Source organism: Ovis canadensis, chromosome 1, assembly GCF_042477335.2.
Source record: "Ovis canadensis isolate MfBH-ARS-UI-01 breed Bighorn chromosome 1, ARS-UI_OviCan_v2, whole genome shotgun sequence".
NCBI lineage: Eukaryota > Metazoa > Chordata > Mammalia > Artiodactyla > Bovidae > Ovis > Ovis canadensis.
Window position 1 is genome coordinate 221,651,957 of NC_091245.1, and position 20,787 is coordinate 221,672,743.

Sequence of the window (20,787 nt, forward strand, 5' to 3'; positions counted from 1 at the left end):
GAGGTTATTAATATTTCTCCCGGCAATCTTAATTCTAGCTTGTGCTTCATTCATTGGTCTATTCATCTACATCTAAACCAATACTATTTTTATCTAATTACTATTCCTATAACTAGTAATGAAAGTTCTCTAATTCTATTCCTGTTCTTCAAGATTGTCTTGGTTCTTCTTAGATCTTTACTTTCTCCAGTAAATATTAGATCCAGCTTCTCAATTCCAAAAATAACTGGAGGGATTTGGATTCTGATTGAGTTAACACTATCAATCACTTTGGGTTGAATCTCCCAGTCCATGGCCAGAGTATATGCCTCCATTACTTAGTTCTTTTAAAATTTATTTCAATGATATTTTGTAGTTTTAAGTTAGAGGCATTAGAATAGCTTGCATATAATATATTTTTTACACTTGATATTCTCTAATGCAATTATAAACTGATTCTTTTAAAATATTCATTTTTTATTTGTTTGTTTTTTGGATACAGAAATACAATTAGCCTCTTCATTGATATAATGTCCAGGTGACCTTTGTAAAGTTACTTATTAGTTCCAACAGTATGCAGTTCATGAGGTGTCCTAAGCATGTGATCACATCATGCAGGAATAGTGGCAGTTTTAAGTCTCTCTTTCTAGTCCGTCTTTTTCTTGCCTTATTACAATGGACGAGACCTCAAGTGCAATGCTGTCAAGAAGTGGCGGCAGCAGCATCTCTGTCTTGGATTTCTAATCTTAAGAGGACGGTTTTAGCCTTTTACCACTAAGTATGTTTGCTGTATTTATTTTTATGGATTTTTAAAAAATTCAGACTTAAGTTCGTTTCCTCATTTTCTAAGACTATGTCTGTGAATATATGTATGAATATGTGTATATGTTTCATTATAATGAGCGATGAATTTTTCACATGCTTTTCTGAATCTATTAACATATATAATTGTGTCCTATTTTCCCCTAATCCAATGGTGCACCAGAGAGATGATTATCAATTGTAAAACTACCTTTGAATGCTTGTTACAAACCCTCTTGGGGAAAAAATAGTATGTTTTATATATTGCTAGATGGATTGTAGATTTAAATTTGAAAGATAAGACAGCAAAGTTTTTAGGGAAAATATAAGCAAATATATGTAAGAGCTTGAGTAGGCAAAGTATTATTAAACAACTCTCCAAAAGTTAAACACAAAGAAAAAAGAAAAAAGTGATGAAAATTTCAACCATATTAAAATTAAGAATCTCTGCTCATTGAAGGAAATAAGTATTAACAGAGTTAAACTGTATGCAATGTGGGAAAAGATATTTGTAATATGCATGATTATGAAGGACTGTACAAAACCAGCCATAACAGAGAATATGGATTCACAAAAGAAAAACTTCAAATCACAATATGTATATGAAAAAAGAATAAATATCATTAACTATCAGAGGGGGTTAAATTAAAATCATAATGAGACACCATTAAACATCCCCCTAGAATTGCTAAAATGAAAAATACACACAATATCAAGTGTTATCAAGGGTGGAGCACGTAGAGTATTGCTTATAAAAGAATAGTTTGACAAGCACTTTGGAAAGTTTCTCTGGGTATCTATCTGATGTAGGAATTCCACTACTAGGTATTTCTACTAGGTATAGACTGATAAACCACATGTAAAGGAATGTTCAAAGCAGTACTATTCCTTTTAGCCAAAAATGGAAAACGATTCCAATAACTGCCGCAGTAGCCAGCCTCTGAGACGGTATGCAATGTTGCTGCCTCCTGGCGTCCACATTCTTTTGCAGTCCACACTCACACTGAAACCATCTGTGTAACCACAGAATATGGCAGAAGTGATAGCTTGTCACTTCTGAGATTCAGTTACCAAAGACTGCAGCTTCTCTCCTGGATTTTCCTGTCCCCTCCTCCTCCGCTATCACTCTCTTGGGAAAGCCAGCCACCATATCAGAAGAAATGCTATGAAGACATCTATATGATCAGGAACTGAAGCCTTTTGCCAGTGGACACATAAGTGAACTTGGGAGGAGTTTGCCTTAGTCAGTTCTTCAAAGACTGAACTTGGCTGGCAGCTTAAACAAAATCTCCTAAGAGACTCTGAGTCAAAATCCCACAGTGGCATCACTCCCAGGCTCCTGATTCTCAGAAGCAATGTAAGATAATGTTTGTACTTTTAAGGTGCAAGTTTGTTGCCAATTAGGAATAATCTATATGCAGAAATAGATAACTATATCCATCATCAATAATAAAACTGAAAATTATGGATCACTTATCAAATGAAACACTGAACAGCAATAAGAATGAACAAACTACAACTATATCCAGCATTACAGATGAATCTCACGAATATGTTTATAAAAGAAACCAGATACTCAAAAGAGTATATACATCATTATTTAATTTGCATAAAGATCAAAAACCAGCTGGCAAAATGAATCTATAGTAACAGAAGTCAGTATACTTACCCTTCTATGAAGCATAAGGGGGCTTCTATGAATTTTGAAATTATATTTCATAATCTGAATATTGGTGACATGGATGTATTCATTTTGAAAAATGTACCACCCTGAAAGCTTATGATTCATTCACTTTTCTATTGTATGTTAAAATTGCACAGGTTAGTTGGGATAAAAGATGATGTATCATGTGAATTTCTGGATGAGTGTCTTTGAACAACATACTGAACAACTGTCTGATGATAGTTTCTTAAAAGTACAGAATCACTTCATGTGTTGTCATTTCTTATACTGATTCTTGATTACAAAAATCAAGCACAAAATAGTGAATCATTGTAACATGAAGAAAACTCTCTATGGAATTGAATGAATAAGGTCCCAGTATATAGTTTTCTAATAATTAAATTTAATTCTGGGATAAGGTTAGCAGTGTTTCTCAAACTTTAATATGCATAAGAAATATCTAAGAGATTGACTTAGAAATGGGAGATACTTTGTTTCTATTCCCAGAGAGTCTGATTCAGCAGGACTGAGAAAGAGCCACTAATTTGTATTTTTAACAGATGTTCCAGTGAAACACTTTGTAAAATCCGAAATAAAACTGTACAGGTGTTTTTGCAAACCTTGGTACATACATTTCTAAATTCCAAATAGAAACCATGGTTTTAATCACACACACAGTATTCGATACTTTTTTCTAACTTCTATCAAAATGAGGGTAGACAAAATTAAAGCTTGAACATAAAAGCTTGTATTTTAAATTTCTTTGGAGAATAAAGATGATATGAACTAAAAAGAATCACATATACTTTGCTGATTCTAACATATAACTTCTTTTGCACGGGGTGACATGTATAAAATACATATATGTGATGGACAATAAAATGTCACTCTCATATGAACACCACCTCTCATACACACACTTCCGGCCCAAATGACAACTGAATCCTCAGATAAAAACGCCTACAAAAATGTTTATAAAGCAAACAGAACAATTTCCAACAAGATCACAGGGTTTCTTAGAAGTTTCTCTCTTCCTAGTTTGTGTCCCTCACTACAGTTCACAAATCTGCACTTGGTTGTGATGTGACTGTAGCTGAGAGAACATGTGATTCTGACTTGGAGGGAAGAAAAAACAATAGCTCTCAGAGGACAGATATCCAAATAACCTGTTTTTATGCAAATACACTCATAACAAACAAAGCAAGGCAAGAGGTATCCTGAATATATAAGATATGTAGGCAGAATTATTTATAAACTGTATTATTGTGAAACTGCCCAAGAGGCATCAGCAAGTCTTTAAAGGTCCCTTATGATCACTGTTATAAGTACTGCTGGAAATAACATATAGCAGTAATAAACGATGGGTAGCTACAGAAGCAGGCATACCATTTACTTTACCAAACGGGGTTTATTTTTCCTCTGTAGTCTCCTCTTAATAATATGAGCCCCAAAGTGAGGTCTGTGGCTAGATTTATGAAGTAACTGAAAACAGGGAGGTCCCGGGTCCTCATGCACACCAGTAACTCTGTAATCAAGCAACAACTTACTGGGAAGGGGATACGGCTACCTCTGTGCTTTGTACATTAGCTAGGCCTGTTGGTGCTCATTAAATTCTTAATGGGGATGAGGACACTACAGCTGAAAGAAGATTATAAATGCAGCTACCCTAGGTGCAAAATTATGGGCCAGATTTCAAGCCCCCATTGCTGAGCCCTATAGATTTTTTATTAGAACTATCATATGAAGGGATTTATAAACCAGATTATTAACATCTTCCCTCTCTACAGAGTAACTATTTGTCCTGTTGAAGCAGGTAACATCTCCCCTTCTGGGCAGTGAACTTTAGGGTAGTCAGTAGTCAAGGTAGTGTCTCAAAGGGCCAAAGACTAGCAAGGATGCTAGCAAGCTGGCAGAAGTGGAATAGGAAATGTGTGCGTGTGTGTGTGTGTGTGTGTGTGTGTATACTTACAGATATATATATAAACACATATATGTGCAAATATACATCTATATAAGGCCATTAATGCACACACGCATATATATATAAACACTGCTGCTGCTAAGTCACTTTAGTCGTGTCCAACTCTGTGCGATCCCATAGACAGCAGCCCACCAGGCTCCCCCATCCCTGGGATTCTCCAGGCAAGAACACTGGAGTGGGTTGCCACTTCCTTCTCCAATGCATGAAAGTGAAAAGTAGAAGTGAAGTCGCTCAGTCGTGTCCGACCCTCAGAGACCCTATGGACTGCAGCCTTCCAGGCTCCTCCGTCCACAGGATTTTCCAGGCAACAGTACTGGAGTGGGGTGCCATTGCCTTTTCCGATATATATAAACACACACACACACACACACACACACACACACACACACACACACACACATATATATGAAAGAAAGAAGACGAAACACTTTCAGAACAAAATCAAAATTCCATTAAAGAAGTTATATCTATATTAAACTAAATATAGCAGAAATGTATTAACCAGCGCAAAACAGCAATCTGGAGCTACCTAGTTATTTTTCTCACATACTAACTTCACTGAAGGCTAGAGAGAATTCAACACCTCACATCTCACTTTTGACTGATGGAGAGTATCATGCATAAAAGAGTGGGTGAGATGCAGTATACGAGGGGTTCTCAACACTGCCCCTCATAATCTGAGAAAGGAATGGTGGCTGGCCGATCATAAAAATCATCCCCAATTCTCCTCCCATCCCTGAACCCCTGCCCTTGGCAATGTGACTTGCAGTTTCTCCCTTCGAGAGGTGAAGTTTTCTTCCCCATCCCTTGGACCTTGGCTGGCCTTGTTATTTGCTTTGGCCAGTGGACTATAGCAGAAGTGATGGTGTGCCAGTTGTGAGATTAGACCTAAGAGGCCAGCTTGCACCAGCCAGAAATGGCTGCCCTGCCAGCTACCCACTGACACATAAGAGAGTCCAGCTGAGTCTGGCATTGTCTGAGAGCATGACTGCCCAGTCTATCTGTGGACTCTAAATAAATAATGAATAGTTATTGTTTTCTGTCATTAAATTATAAGGCAATGTGTGAAACAGCAGTAAGTACATAATCTTGCCCAGCATTATCATGAAGAAATTCCCTCTCTAAAGAAAAGCTATTTTTTGCATCCCTTTTTTGATCCTAGATTATAGCCACTATTATCATTTTTGCTATCTCATGTGAGGTACAGTTCAAAGTAACTCATACAATTACTACAATTAATGGCTTTATAAATTCTGATTTCTGGTAAAGTGCTTTACCTAAATGGGAGGTCTGGCTCTAACCACAGAGACACTATTCTCTTGTCATTGACCCTTTGCATTAGAAATGGTAGTTCAAAGGAGCTGCAGCCAGTAGAGAAAAGCAGTGGGAAGATTAAAAGTGATCCTGGCATGGGGTAACTGGGGACCCAGATGAAAAGGGAGTTGCATCATGAATAGGCAAACTCTCTAGTAACCTTTTCATCCTCAATTGGCACTTTGAACTGAAATCAACCTCAAAAGCTCAGGATGAAATGCATTCAGAAAATGACAAGTATCTTTAAATCATCATGAACAGGTACCAAGTGGGACGTTGGTCCCAGGGTGCTCCTCTGTAAGCAAACAGAGACAAACATCCTAATATTCTTTCTTCCTAAAAAACAAATTCTAATTACTGAGCAGATTGTTCCCAGGCAAAGACATCTGAAACTAACCCAGTATCTAATCTATTACAGATTTGAATTCAAATGATAAAAGAAACCATAAAATTTTAAACATGGGCTCTCTAAAAACACTGGTGATCACAACATATTGAAAAATCTACAACTTGGAAGAGGTTGTAAAATATCATCAAGGCAAAAAATAAATAAATAAACATTTCTATTCCCTTGACTCTTGCAGATTTCCTGCTTTGGCCCAAGGATAGCTGCCACATAAAACCCTCTTCATGAAGACAGAAGCAGGAAGGGAGAGGTCACAGTTATTACTACTTTTAACCACCATCACATGTGTTTCATGGCCAAGTCTGCAAATACCAGCATCACTAGCTGCAAAGAAACACAAAATTTAAATGAGAGTGAATTTCACACTTGAGGCAACAGGCAGCTTTACATTTGGATATGACATTCAGAGCTATGTAAAAATACTACTTTGCATACAGATTATTGAATGCTTTGCCTTGGAAACGAGTTCATGGTCTGTATGCCAAGAACAAGGGAAAACTGGTGGTGCTGACTGGCAGAGTCTTTCATTTAAGTTATAGAAGTCCAAGAAGGAATATAATTCTCCCAAAGTTTTTTTTTTTTTTTTTAATGAAGAAAGGAAACCAGGACGCTTTGGGAATGGACTTATAGGCATATACAATGAAAGAAATGCACTCTTTGAAAGTCAGAGAAACTATCATTTCCCCCAAATTGGCAGTGAAAATGACTATAGAAATTCATCCAATCATGCTAAATAACATAGCACAGTTCATCAGATTATCTTGTTTAAAAAAATTTAAAGTTCTTGGAAAGCAATATCTGGATACTTCAAAAATTAACTATCACAATAAGAGTTACTCATTATTGAAGATCTAAATGTGAAGGCCATGTAGCTGATTTTTTATAATAACCTTGGGCCACTCAGCATCCCACATCAAAGGTATTATTGTTATTCCAATTTGAAAAATAGGGGAAATGAAAAAAAAACCTGATTCATCAGGAGTCATATTCTAAATACATGAATGATTTAAATAAATATTTTTGATTAGAACAATTTTAATGCTTTTTTTTTTGGTGTCTTTCACTTTTTTTCATTTTCTTCTGGCTCTATGAAGACATCAAAGTTGTAACAATACAGATTCCTCTAAGAACTTTCTTCTCTTCTGCATCTCCCCTTTCTATTCATGTCTCAGAATTCCTCTACTCTCCATTTAGACATCTGTTTTTCATTGATCATCTTATTCTCAGACTCTTGCTCCATTAAATTCTATGGTTCCACTCCATGAAAACAAGAAGCAGATTTTAGATTGTGAGGAAGCCTTCTTCATAACTAGTCTAACTGTGACTGGTCCTCCAGTTAGCATTGTAAGTCACACAAGTTTCCAAAGGTAATCGCTCTTTGAAGACATCTTTCTGTACCAAACTTCTAGACTAGTATGCATATGGCCATCATTTTCTCATTTAATTGTTGTCAAAGACCTTTGTTTAACGTCTTTGTGTACATGTTTTAACAAATAAGAACTTTAGATTGGTGAAGAAGGCAGAAAGTCTTATACTATGTGTCCTTTTCAGAGCAGATGCGTTTTAATTCAGATAACTAAAAACCACTCCAACTCTTCGACCTCAAAACTGACACATAATTAATCTTTAATGAGTTATTAATATTCTTTGCAAAGTTTTAAAAGGCCGTGCTAGAGACTAATAAAATTATTAAAATTTAAAAAATTAGTCCTGAACAGATGAGTAGGATATTTTACTATCTTGTCAGGTGGATAATGTATTTGAATACTAAGTATGTGGAATGTGCTACTTTACACAGGCTGGCCTTTGCAAACATTTGAACTTTTAAAACTATTTGTCCTCTAGTCTTTTCATATATTTTCAACCAAAATAGTCTTATTGTTCATTTTCAAAAAGCTAAAATAATAGAGAAAAGAAAACATAAGATTCAAGACAGTTGAATCTTAAGACTTCATATTAGATACCATAAAGAACACATATTTCAAGATTGATAGCAATAATAATTTGAGGCGAAATATAACTAGAATTGGCATCTTCACCATTTCAACAGAACTGTAGTATTAAGGTAGATACCAGTGTTTCTCCTTAGATAATTTTCCAATTTTGAACAAGATAATAGAGATGAAAATCCTTTGTAAAGCATAAAGTGCTAAACAACTTTTATGATGATATGATTATTCAAATACATCAGACTGCTGGACCACATAGTTTAAATTATAGACATTCTCTGCAAAATGCACACTTCTATGTATACTATATATGGGTATGGCTAGCACTATCACTTTGCATTCTCTTAAGTTTAAATGTAAATTTAGCAACACAGACTTGAAATATACAATGGAGATATTTCACGATTCTATAATATAAGGAAACATAATTTGCTAGTAATAGCCAACACACTTTATCCTTGTGGGAATACATAGGCAATTTCAGTGATACTACAGAACTTCCTCCTCAAGTTTACAAAGTTTCAGACTGAGCTTGAAAAACACTAGTTATGTGGAGCCTCTCACAAAGGTAGGCTTGTCCAGGAAGTCTGAGCTCCTTGCTGCTGTGCTGAAGTGAGACACATTTTGTTGTCTGCAAGCTTCCTTCCCTTTCTTCTCTACATTCAGACCATTGATTAATGATGGCACAAGAACACAGTGAGATCGACAGTATCTTAAAATAGGACAATTTCTTTTCCCTAGTTTCTTGGGCCTATCATTTTTAATACAGAAAAAAAAATTTAGATATCTCTCAGCCTGTGCATCATTATTGTTTCTGAAGCCAATAGGCAGCTTTTTATCCAACTTGGAAAGAGCTATTATGATCCATCAGGCACTTACAATTGAGTCACTTCAAGCTGCTTTAAAATTAATACACAGATTTCATTTGATTTTTCCCTCTATGTTCTATCTCCTTTTGGGCCCAGAAGATGGAAATTATTCATAATATAGTAAAAGACACTTGCCTTCAGTGTGTACTTAGACAATAGACTATGTTAGAAAGTTACAATATAATTATATATTGTTGTACTATCAGTTTATAAGATACTACCTAATTTTAGAGATGTTAAAATGTGAAAAAACTGTGTCTCAGTATATATGATATAAATAGTGTGTGTGTGTGCGTGTGTGTGTGTGTGTGTGTGTGTGTAAGAAAGGAAGAAGGAGAAGTTAAAATCTGACAATAGAAAAATTCAATGAGTTTTATAAGTTACCTATTTTTCTAAATACATATCAGCAGAATCATTTAAATATACTCTGCATGCTTCACATGAGAGCAAATATCCAGGTATTTGATTCATTTCAACATTAATAATTCTCAGGGATTCTGAATCTTTTCCATCATGACTACACTGGACCTGACCTTCAGGAGTAAAAGGGACCAAGAATGAATAAGATCCATCAACAGAAAATGATGTATGTTGATGGTCAGAAGGGATAATGTATCCTTGAAAAGGCAAGACAATTTTAAACATTTTGTTGGTAGAGAACAAAATGGGCTAAACATTTTGTTTCCTTCATTGTCAAGCTTCTTGGGATGCTATTTTAATTTACTCATTTACCATTCAATTTTAATCCTAAATTAAATTGATATTTCATGTATTTTCTTTTCAAAAATTACCAAGTCCTAAATCACAAATCCTGAAGTGGCCTTCTATTTTTTTTCCTTTTCTTTTTTGAACGTATGTAAGTCAGTGATTGTCCTTTTCCTCTTGAAAGTCATCTTTCTCTAGAATTATATCTAGGTCACTCTATTTCTTTTCTACCTTTTTCCATCTTTTTAAAGCAGGAGTCACAAACACAGGTCCTGCCCCCAGAAGAAAGTGGGTAGAATCCCTGTGGGTTAATTCCCACAGAGCTGTGGGCCCAGGACCAGTAAGAGAGGGCTTGCCCTCCAATAAAGAGGTGTGAACTGATCAAATGTAACTGTTTGTTCCCATACAGGAAGATGTGTCCAGAGTTCCTACATCTGATTTTTTTAAATATTGAATCATATATTTTAAAATGGAATTTGCCTGCCATTCAAAATACATCTGCAAGTAAAATTCAGCTCTAAGGCTGCCAGTTTGTAACATCTGCTCTAAGTAAATCTTTATCTCACTTGTCGGTTTCCCTTTCTCTAGATCCCCCTGAATGTAGGGAATTTAGCAAATTTCTCTCATAGTCTTCTTGGCTTTCCCCTTTAGTGTCTTCTCCTTAGTTATCTCACCCAAATCATCTATGCTGATGGTTCGTACCTCTACCTACTAGTTCTGATTTCTGCTTTGAGTTTTTAGGATCTGACTTTCAAACAAGTAATTGTTCACATATTTCTCATTCAGTATATTTCAAACTATATACACCAAATAATTTTCAAACTTAAAATTTTCATTTTCCATATCTATTCACTAAAACTTGCTACGTGAGTTCCAGTCTTAACACCCTCACTACCTAATCCTGTTCAGTTCAGTTCAGTTCAGTTAAGTTGCTCAGTCATGTCTGACTCTTTGTGAACCCATGAACTGCAGCTTGCCAGGCCACCCTGTCCATCATCAACTCATGGAGCCCACCCAAATCCATGTCCATTGAGTCGGTGATGCCATCCAACCATCTTGTCCTCTGTTGTCCCCTTCTCCTCCTGCCCTCAATCTTTCCTAGCATCAGGATCTTTTCCAATGAGTCAGCTCTTCGCATCATGTGGCCAAGCTATTGGAGTTTCAGCTTTAACATCAGTCCTTCCAATGAACACCCAGAACTGATCTCCTTTAGGATGGACTGGTTGGGTCTCCTTACAGTCCAAGGGACTCTCATCCTACTCATCTCAACACCACAGTTCAACAGCATCAATTCTTCAGCACTCAGCTTTCTCTATAGTCCAACTCTCACATCCATACATGACCACTGGAAAAAGCATAGCCTTGACTAGATAGACATTTGTTGGCAAAGTAATGTCTCTGCTTTTTAATATGCTATCTAGGTTGGTCATAACTTTCCTTCCAAGGAGTAAGCGTCTTTTAATTTCATGGCTGCAATCACCACCTGCTGTGATTTTGGAGCCCAGAAAAATAACATCAGCCACTGTTTCCAGTGTTTCCCCATCTATTTGCCATGAAGTGATGGGACCAGATGCCATGATCTTAGTTTTCTGAATGTTGAGCTTTAAGCCAACTTTTTCACTCTCTTCTTTCACTTTCATCAAGAGGCTCTTTAGTTCTGCTTCACGTTCTGCCATAAAGGTGGTATCATCTGCATATCTGAGGTTATTGATATTTCTCCCAGCAAGCTTGATTCCAGCTTGTGCTTCCTCCAGCCCGGTGTTTCTCATGATGTAATCTGCATGTAAGTTAAATAAGTAGGGTGACAATATACAGCCTTGACGCACTCCTTTTCCTATTTGGAACCAGTCTGTTGTTCCATGTCCAGTTCTAACTATTGCTTCCTGACCTGCATACAGCTTTCTCAAGAAGCAGGTCAGGTGGTCTGGTATTCCCATCTCTTTCAGAATTTTCCACAGTTTCTTGGGATCCACACAGTCAAAGGCTTTGACATAGTCAATAAAGCAGAAATAGATGTTTTTCTTGAACTCTCTTGCTTTTTCCATGATCCAGCCAATGTCGGCAATTTGATTTCTGGTTCCTCTGCCTTTTCTAAAACCAGCTTGAACATCTGGAAGTTCATGGTTCACGTATTGCTGAAGCCTGGCTTGGAGAATTTTGAGCATTACTTTACTAGTGTGTGAGTTGAGTGCAATTGTGTGGTAGTTTGAGCATTCTTTGGCATTGCCTTTCTTTGGGATTGAAATGAAAAGTGACCTTTTCCAGTCCTGTGGCCACTGCTGAGTTTTCCAAATTTGCTGGCATATTGAGTGCAGCACTTTCAGAGCATCATCTTTCAGGATTTGAAATAGCTCAACTGGATTCTATCACCTCCACCTGCTTTGTTCGTAATGATGCTTCCTAAGGCCCACTTGAATTCACATTCCAGGATGTCTGGCTCTAGGTGAGTGATCACACCATCATGATTATTTTAGCTCTGTGCTAAATGGCCTTCCAAAGGTATGATATGTATTAACCTATTTAATCCTTAAGAAGTTAGTGAGTTGAGTCTTTTATTAGTCTCACTTTATGGGTGAGAAAACTAAGGCAAGATAACTACATATCTATTCTAAGTGGAGAAGATATAAGGTCAAGACTTACAAAATTTTTGCTTATGAAGGAAATAATGGCATTTGGACACTTACACACTTCAAACCAAATTAGAACATAAATTGTTCTTCATGTCATACTAGTCCTTATATTTAAACACTAAAAAATTATAGTACTAGAATGAATACATGTTCAACATGTAACTAAATATTCAGTCATAGTAGACAAAAAATTCTAAAACATAGCGGACCACAAACAAAACTAATAACACACAAAGGGTCTGTGTATCTACATATATGAAAGTTGTGTGTACTGGAAAGTAGAGCTTTTTGATGACTCACTATGTAGAAATAAGAATTTATTTTGTGCTCTGCCGGATATTCAATTTAGGGCTCTGGAAGCAAGCAGCAAGTGTAATCATGGATTATGGTAGGCAACTAGCCAGCTATATTTACCAGCACACAAAGAGAATTTTAAACACTGTTTAGATTGGGCAGATCTATAAAAACAGAAAAAAACAGTGAGAACACTCAGCAAGTGCAAAATGCAAAGAAAATTCTTTGGGTCATTATTTATGTTAGGTGATGAACAGGACTTATCATCTGCTTCTGATTTACAGCTTCTGTCAGGGGGTTCAGTCCAGTTGGACAGGCAGATACACTGGCTGGTATCAAGGTCCTGCTGAGAACTATCATTACTGATGTGGTACAGCAGGCAGCTTAGGTTGTGGAAATAAGCTGGACATGCTGCATACAGACAAACAAAAAACATCCTCCCTCTGTTGTTAAATTGAGCATAGGCTCCTATGGCACTTGACATTTCAACAATGTTCTTAGCTATATCTGTCAACCTGCAAATTGAGGCCAAAAAAAAAAAAAAAAAAAAAAAGGAAGGACAACCTTAATGAAACTTCCTGACTTCTTAGGTTTTTCATAATTTTTCTCTATTTTCTTTAAATGTTTACAAGCAGGCAGCTACACTATTTAATATCGATAACTATAGTCTCACCTTATATCTAGCATTTGCATGAACTTTATTGTTTATCTAGTGCTCAGTTACTAATTGCATAACTCCTGACAAGTTACTTAATTCTTCCTAGAGTTAGCTTCCTCATTCATAAGATGGGGATATTGCTTCCCAGGTAGATCAGTGGTAAAGAATCTCCCTGCTAATGTAGAAGACACAGGAGATGCAGGTTTGATCCCTGCGTTGGAAAGATTCCCTGGAGTAGGAAATGGCAACTGGCTGCAGTATTCTTGCCTGGAAAATTTCATAGCCAGAGGAGACTGGCAGGCTACAGTCTATGGGTCACAAAGAATCAGACATGTCTGAGCATACACACACACACACACATACACACACACATACACACACACACACATACATTGAAGAAAAAGACGTATACCGTGAACACACAAATGGCACTCGACTAGCATGAGCTTTGAGCAATTTATTATCATTGTACAGCACATACCTATAGCTACTGTACAGTGTTACTACATATTAGATAAATATTATTACATAGATATTACATATTGTATATTATCTAGTTAAATCCCTTTTGTTTATCAAAACTAAAAGCCACAGACATTTATTCGCTATGCTAATGTGGCTCTGTTATATTCAGAAGAAATGATTGCATTCATTGGAGGTGAGTACAGAAAAGCATAAATCTAAAGTCTTGAGAAGAAGCAAAGAACCACAGAAAACTTCATTGGTGTTTGGTGGTGTCAGTCATTAAAACCTTTGAAAAAAATCTTCTGAAAAGTTCTTTCAGAAATGGAGTACCAACTAAGCTATGGTGCTGGGCAAAAGCTTTCCTTCTCCTTACACCACTGCTGTTATCTTAAAAGTTCTAGCAATTCAATCTGGTTTATTTAGGCTCGTGAATATTTTTTTTTCAGTTCCATAAATTCTGTTTCTCATGTCTATTTTTGACTTGATGGATTATTTCTATGAAACTTTCATTCCAAACTGCTCTACTGAGTTTTAAGAATGTTCTTTAATTGAATTCAGAAAATTTTTAATGAGCATCCCTTGTAAACCAAGACCTGGGGAATACAAAAAATGAATGATCATTTTAATCTTGTATAAACAGACAATTATACTATGATGGGCAATGCTACATAGGGCAATGAAAGGATTTAGTGGTTTTGTTTGTTTGTTTACACATACTTTAAAATAAAAATCGCTGAAGTATTTCAACAGGCAACAAAATGAAGGAAGAAAAACATTATTTGGGGAAAAAACAATGAATAAGAGCACCATATTTTAAAAGCACATGTGCTTGGGAGAATGCCAAAGGTATGTGGGATACAGGTGAGACTAGGCAAATTATGATGGGCTTAAAACTCCTTATTGAATTTTGTAAGGCATTAGTAATTTGTTGAAGGTTACAAATTTACAAGAGTTTGAATGTTTTTAAAAAGATCTAACTGAGACATTATGGAAGTTGATAAAAGCAGGAGAAAGAGCAGCCCCGGGACCCACCACTCTTCAACGTAAAGCTCTTCTATCACTGCACTGTGACTCTCTTCCGTTCTCATAGACGATGGGGAGGTGAACGCATTGGTAACGACATACCCAGCAGCCCTCAGCCACATCCCTATTTTAAAACTGAATTTGCACAATAGCTTTTTGAAAGGCCTGTCACTGCTTTGTGTCGCCTCTCGTCGCACCTCTCTGTGGGAGCTGACATTTTGCTGATACTTCATCAGGCTGGACCGCCTGCCGAGAAGCAGATTGGTAAAGGATATGCATCTCACTGCTGGGAAGGATGGGAAATGTATTATTTAAATACAATTTATTTTATAGCAACTTTAAAAATCAAAGTGAGGATTGCTTCAGAGAGGTTGGAAGTATATTATCGCATCTCACCTCTTTGTGCCTGGTGATGCTTAACACTCAAAATTGTTCTAATAGTTTTTTGTTTGTTTTATCTTATTTTACTTTACAAGTGTTCTTTTTCCTACCTTAGATAATTGTCTTTTTTTAGGAGATGCTAGCCCTAGTTTAGGGTAGGTATGTTATAGGAAGATGGAAAACAGCTTAGTGGTTGTTGGAGGCACCACTTGTTTCCTCATGATCTGAGTTAATATTCCAGTTACATGAACTGAGAGAAAAAGGATAAGGGGTATGAATCTACACAGAAAGCAATGCAATGGTTTTTAGTCTATTTTTGAATCTAAAATCAATTAAGCTAAATAATTAATTTTGTTCCAAAAAAATAAAAGAGTAGCTTGATAGCAAATTTTTGGTTGGTTGAAGCTATTTGTTGGTTAATTTAATTCAACCCAAATGTCAACTTAGTCACCTGCTTAGAAACAGGAAAAATCAACACCTGAAAAGTTACAAATTCTTAATATCAAAAGAGAAAGTAAAGATTAAGAAATCATTCAGATTTCTAGGATTTCCCTGATAGTACACTTGGTAAAGAATCCGCCTGCAATGCAGGAGACCCCGGTTCGATTCCTGGGTCGGGGAGATCCACTGGAGAAGGGATAGGCTACCTACTCCAGTGTTCTTAGGCTTTGCTTGTGGCTCAGGTGGTAAAGAACTGCCTGCAATGCAGGAAACCTGGGTTCAATCCCTGGTTTAGGAAGATCCCCTGGAGAAGGGAAAGGCTACCTACCCACTCCAGTATTCTGGCCTGGAGAATCACATGAACTGTATAGTTCATGGAGTCACAAAGAGTCAGACACCACTGAGTGACTTTCACTTTTACTTTCAGATTTTTAAGTTTTCAGACTATAATTATTTGCCAGGCACTGGTATACTGGAGCTATTAATACCAGCTTGGAAAGCCAATGGTTAATTTGCAATCTGTTAAATTTTGGGGAATTTTCTGAGACAGTTGATATCACATCGGTTGCTTGAAATTGCACAGGAAATTGTCAAATGAACCAAAACAGGGTTTTTATATTTCAGAGAATCAGTAGTTGAACATTTATCGATTTGTTTACAGAAGGTTCACACCTGTGTTTATTAGGGGTTTTGTGACGTTTAATGATTTTGACCATCATCACCTCATGATGAATCATCATTTCATGATAGTTGATCATATAATGTTTAAAACTTGTTTGATCATATGTTTAAAAGTTGTATTTGGAATTGCTATCTCCCTACCTGGGGCTTTCCAGGTGGCACAGTGATGCCAATGCAGGAGATGACAGAGATGCAGGTTGATCCCTGGTTTGGGAAGATCCCTTGGAGTAGGAAATGGCAACCCGCAAAAGTATTCTTGCCTAAAAAATTCCATGGACAGAGGAGTCTGGTGGGCTACAGTCTATGGAGTTGCAGAGTTGGACACGAACAAGACCAAGCACATACACACACATACATACACATCTCCCATTTAGTATCTTCTCCCTTATTCTCTTCTAACTTTCTCTTCTTCATAGTGAAGGGGTCTATTTTGTAAACACTCATAAAAAATCATGGCAGAATTTAGAGAAGTAATAACAACGACTAAGGGAAAGGAATATAGGATTTCTGAAAAAAGGGAAGTGAAGTGTCCAGAGGAAACATTTACTACTTTCTTAAAGCATTTTAGTGGTATTGTCAAGTTATGCTCAATATCCACCTCATCTGAAAAAGGAGAAAACAATCTTAAAGAGCAACAAGATCAATTGGACTGAAGAACACGCATCTTCACTATATGGGAACAGTTAAAACCACCAGATGATACTTTAAGAATAGACAACTATCTTACGTGTTTAGTGTGTGATTGGTCTGAAGATGATAAATTTTCTCCCTTTAAATTGGAAAAATAGTTAAGAAGTACATATGGGAAAGGCAGAAATGTAAAAAGGAGAAAAATATTCACTAATAGTCTTTAGAGATGGCCATTGTTAACAACTGCTTTCCTTTCTACTACAATTTCCCACACACATATATGTGTACAGGTTTTTACAAATTTGGAGCATTCTCTATATACAATTGTTAATGTACATTTAATGTCAATTCTCCTGATGTTACACATTCATCCAAAACATGAATCTTAATGGCCTCAGAATAGTCCATTGATGTGTTATAGGATTTGTTTGCTCATTCTTGTTCTGGGTGGCTATTTAGGTTACTTTTATTTTGTACTTTGGCTAGTAGAAATAATACTGGGGTAAAGAAAAAGCTGGGATCACTTCTGAGATTATTTGGCAACAGGCCTGATATATGAGACGAAACCTTCATAGAGATGGTACGTTCTCATCAAGGGTGTGTGTCTATTCAACCATAACTGTCACCAACCCTGACACTGACTATCAAGAAGAAAGAAAATGTATAGTCTACCATAATCCGGAGAGTTTTCTCACACAGTGAAAGCAACACTTTTAAAAAGGAATTATTTTGCCCAAGTATTTGTATTTATAACTTCTAATAATTGGAATTTATATAAAGCCAATATCTTTAGAAGTGCTTTTTGGTCTCTACTACCTCTAAAACATATTACCTTGTTTAGCCTACAAGTATTTTTACAGTTCATTATGCAGAATAACTAAGTTTTAAAATTCAGTAAGCACCATTTTCAGAGTATTTATAAAAATATATAAGCGTTTCTTCAAACATAACCCCCTTTTTAAAATGCCACACACAGTTCTTGTGGAGTACATGAAGCATTTTTAATGAGTCCTATGCCTTGGTTTCATTCATTTTCCTAAATATCCTATTAGGATTATTATATAATTTGTGTTTCTATCTGTGTGTAAAAAAATCAGATAATAGCATATAACATTAAAATTGTACTGGTCTAGAAGTTGGGGAATATTTTTGCCTATCCAAATCAATTTATTATCTTATGTATCAGATTGCCAATAAAGTTAGAATTGTCACCTAAAATTCTCTTGGGACTTTCATAATATATTCTCCTTGGTTTTGAAATCTTCGAATGGAAGATAGTTACAACATATTAAAATTAATATTTTAAAGAATGAATAGTTTTCTCTCTCCTTGTTTCTAAATAGTCTATTTATATCACCTGACAATTGAAACAGATATATCACTATCTGCTTAATAATTATTTCATTAAAATTGAGTTAGACAAGAGAAAATGTCACCACTTTGGAAATAGCAAGTTACTACCTTTTGAATATGTAAATTATTACCTTTAAGCTTTTTTTAAAGGAAACAAGTAGGCTAAGGATAGCCAACTGCTGCACTAGCAAAATTTATACCTTTTGAAAGGCTGTCAACAGTGCTAGAATGACAGTCCTAAAGTACAAATGATCTAGTTATATCCAGAAAAATCATCAGGCAACAACCCTGTTCTATCACTCTTGCTTGAGGGTTATCCTTGGGGCAGTCAGGCATTTCCCCAAATGATCAGATAATTAGCTAAGTGCTAAATACTAACCTAATGTTACACCTTATATTTACATTTAAGTTTCTGCTTTTATTTGCTTGCTGGTTTATAGAAAATTCTAAGCACTAGCAGTTAATTCAGATCAATGTTTACATCTCATAATATCATAGACAATCCAAACATTAGATTTCTGCTAACCTAGATCAGAAACATTTGAAATAGTAACGTAAAAATACTATTGTTACCATAGAGCCCACAGCTTTTCTCAAGTTTTCAAGTAACTGTTTCATGGTGGACGGAGCAGAGAAGGCAATACAGGCAGGGTTAACAGAGGTTATGCAAGAATTACAAGCAGAAAAGGGGATAGCAAAGTAGTAGTTCTACACACTCTTTGAAGCAGATTCAGTTGGACTAATCACTTTTTATCAGTCTCTAATCTTTTCCCACTCTGACAAGAATGAGAAATACAGTCTAGCAGATTTTTAAAGTGCCTTTCAGTATAACTTTAAATAGTATGCTATGATAGATGGGTTCCAAATATCTCCTAGCTTGCAGATCTTTTGCAATGAGATTTTGCTACCCCTCTCATCAGGAAGTAGAATCTCTTTCTCCTCCTCTTGAATCTGGCTGTCCTTATGACTTACTTTAAACAACAGAAAGTGGCAGAAGTAACAATGTGTGGCTTCCAAAGGTAGGCTTTTGGAGACATTGTCTTTTCTGCTTTTCCACCCTTGGATGCTCTTCCTTAGATTGCTGTCTTAAGGCTGTGATGCTTTGAGGAAGCCCAAGCTAACCTCTAGCAGTCATGTACGGATATGAAAGTTGGACCACAGAAAAGACTGAGGGCTAAAGAATAGATGCCTTTGAACTGTGCTGTTAGAGAAGACTCTTGAGAGTCACTTGGACAGCAAGGAGATCAAATCAGTCAATCTTAAAGGGAATCAACCCTGAATCCTCAATGGAAGGACCGATGCTGAAGCTGAGGCTCCAATACTTCGGCCACCTGATGCAAAGAGGTGACTCATTGGAAAATACCCTAATGCTGGGAAAGATTGAGTGCAGGAGAAGGGGGCAACAGAGGATGAGATAGTTGAATGGCATCACTGACTCAATGAACATGAATTTGGGCAAACTCCAGGAGATAGTGAGGGAGAAGAAGGCCTGGCAGGCTATAGCCCATGGGCTCGCAAAGAGTCAGACAAGATTTAGCAACTCAACAACAACAAAGGTAACCTTGTGGAAATGCTATGTACAAGAAAGGCTGGATATCCCTGCTTCCAGCTGATTTACTAGCTAGAAGCAGCCACTAGTGATTGCAGGTGAGACAAGAGGAAGAATCATCTTATCAATCCAAAGAATCAAATTAAAAGTTGTTTTTGGTAGGATTTGTTACCAAATATTGAGGTTTTTTTATACAACAGATAATTAAAACATACTCTTACACTGTAGCTCACAGAGCAGTTTTGGAAAAGCATTTATAAAGCTAGCAACTTTAATAACTTTGTTGGTCATCTAGTCTAGGTTAATAACTTACACAGGGTACAGGCTTTTCCTGTGTAACCAGGAAGACAGTCACAGTTTCCAGTTTCTTTGTTGCACTGACCTCCATTCTCACAGGGTCCACAGAAGAATTGGCATGCTGATCCCCAGAGGCCATCAGGGCAGGCTTGTAAAATAAAACGAGAAAGAAAGAAAGGAGCTATTTATTACCACCTTGTAATAAATCTCAACGTGGTCCCGGATTTCTGCTGTTGCCCAAGTGAGTAGGAAAATGTGTGTGTGTGTGTGTGTGTGTGTGTGTGTGTGTGTGACTGAGCTGCAAAGAAAGAAGCATTCAGAGTGGCCCCTAAGGATTTATCACACTTCCAAAATATTCCATGAAGAAACCAACATGAGGCCATATCTTGTCACTTTGGAAACACACATACAGAGGTTGGCTTTTTGCTGAAAACGTGGTTTTTCAGACAGTAACAATGGAAGCAATTTTGATGTATATTTTTGGAGGCAGTTACACAGAACAAAATCTGAAATGAGATGTAATTTATAAAGGAAGCTTGGAAGGTGCACTGCTTGGGATTTGTGCCATCTGAACCCTCTTTTCCCAGTCTTTGCTTATTTTCTAAGCCAGAATAATCATTCCAGAGGTTTGTAATTTCTGTATTTTATAAGAGTGTGCAATGTATAAGGGAGAGACAGAGAGACCTGTGCTGCTTTGTTGAATGTTCTTGAACTAGAA

General features: G+C 36.5%; 1 protein-coding gene across 1 annotated transcript in view; it reads right to left on the bottom strand.

Moving 5' to 3' along the window:
• Nucleotides 1–20,787, bottom strand: part of LOC138443218 (EGF-like and EMI domain-containing protein 1) — a 605,343-nt gene that overhangs the window by 71,210 nt on the left and 513,346 nt on the right. The window contains 1 exon segment of the mRNA XM_069595258.1: nt 20,155–20,217. Within this exon segment, the coding sequence (XP_069451359.1) occupies nt 20,155–20,217 (63 nt within the window).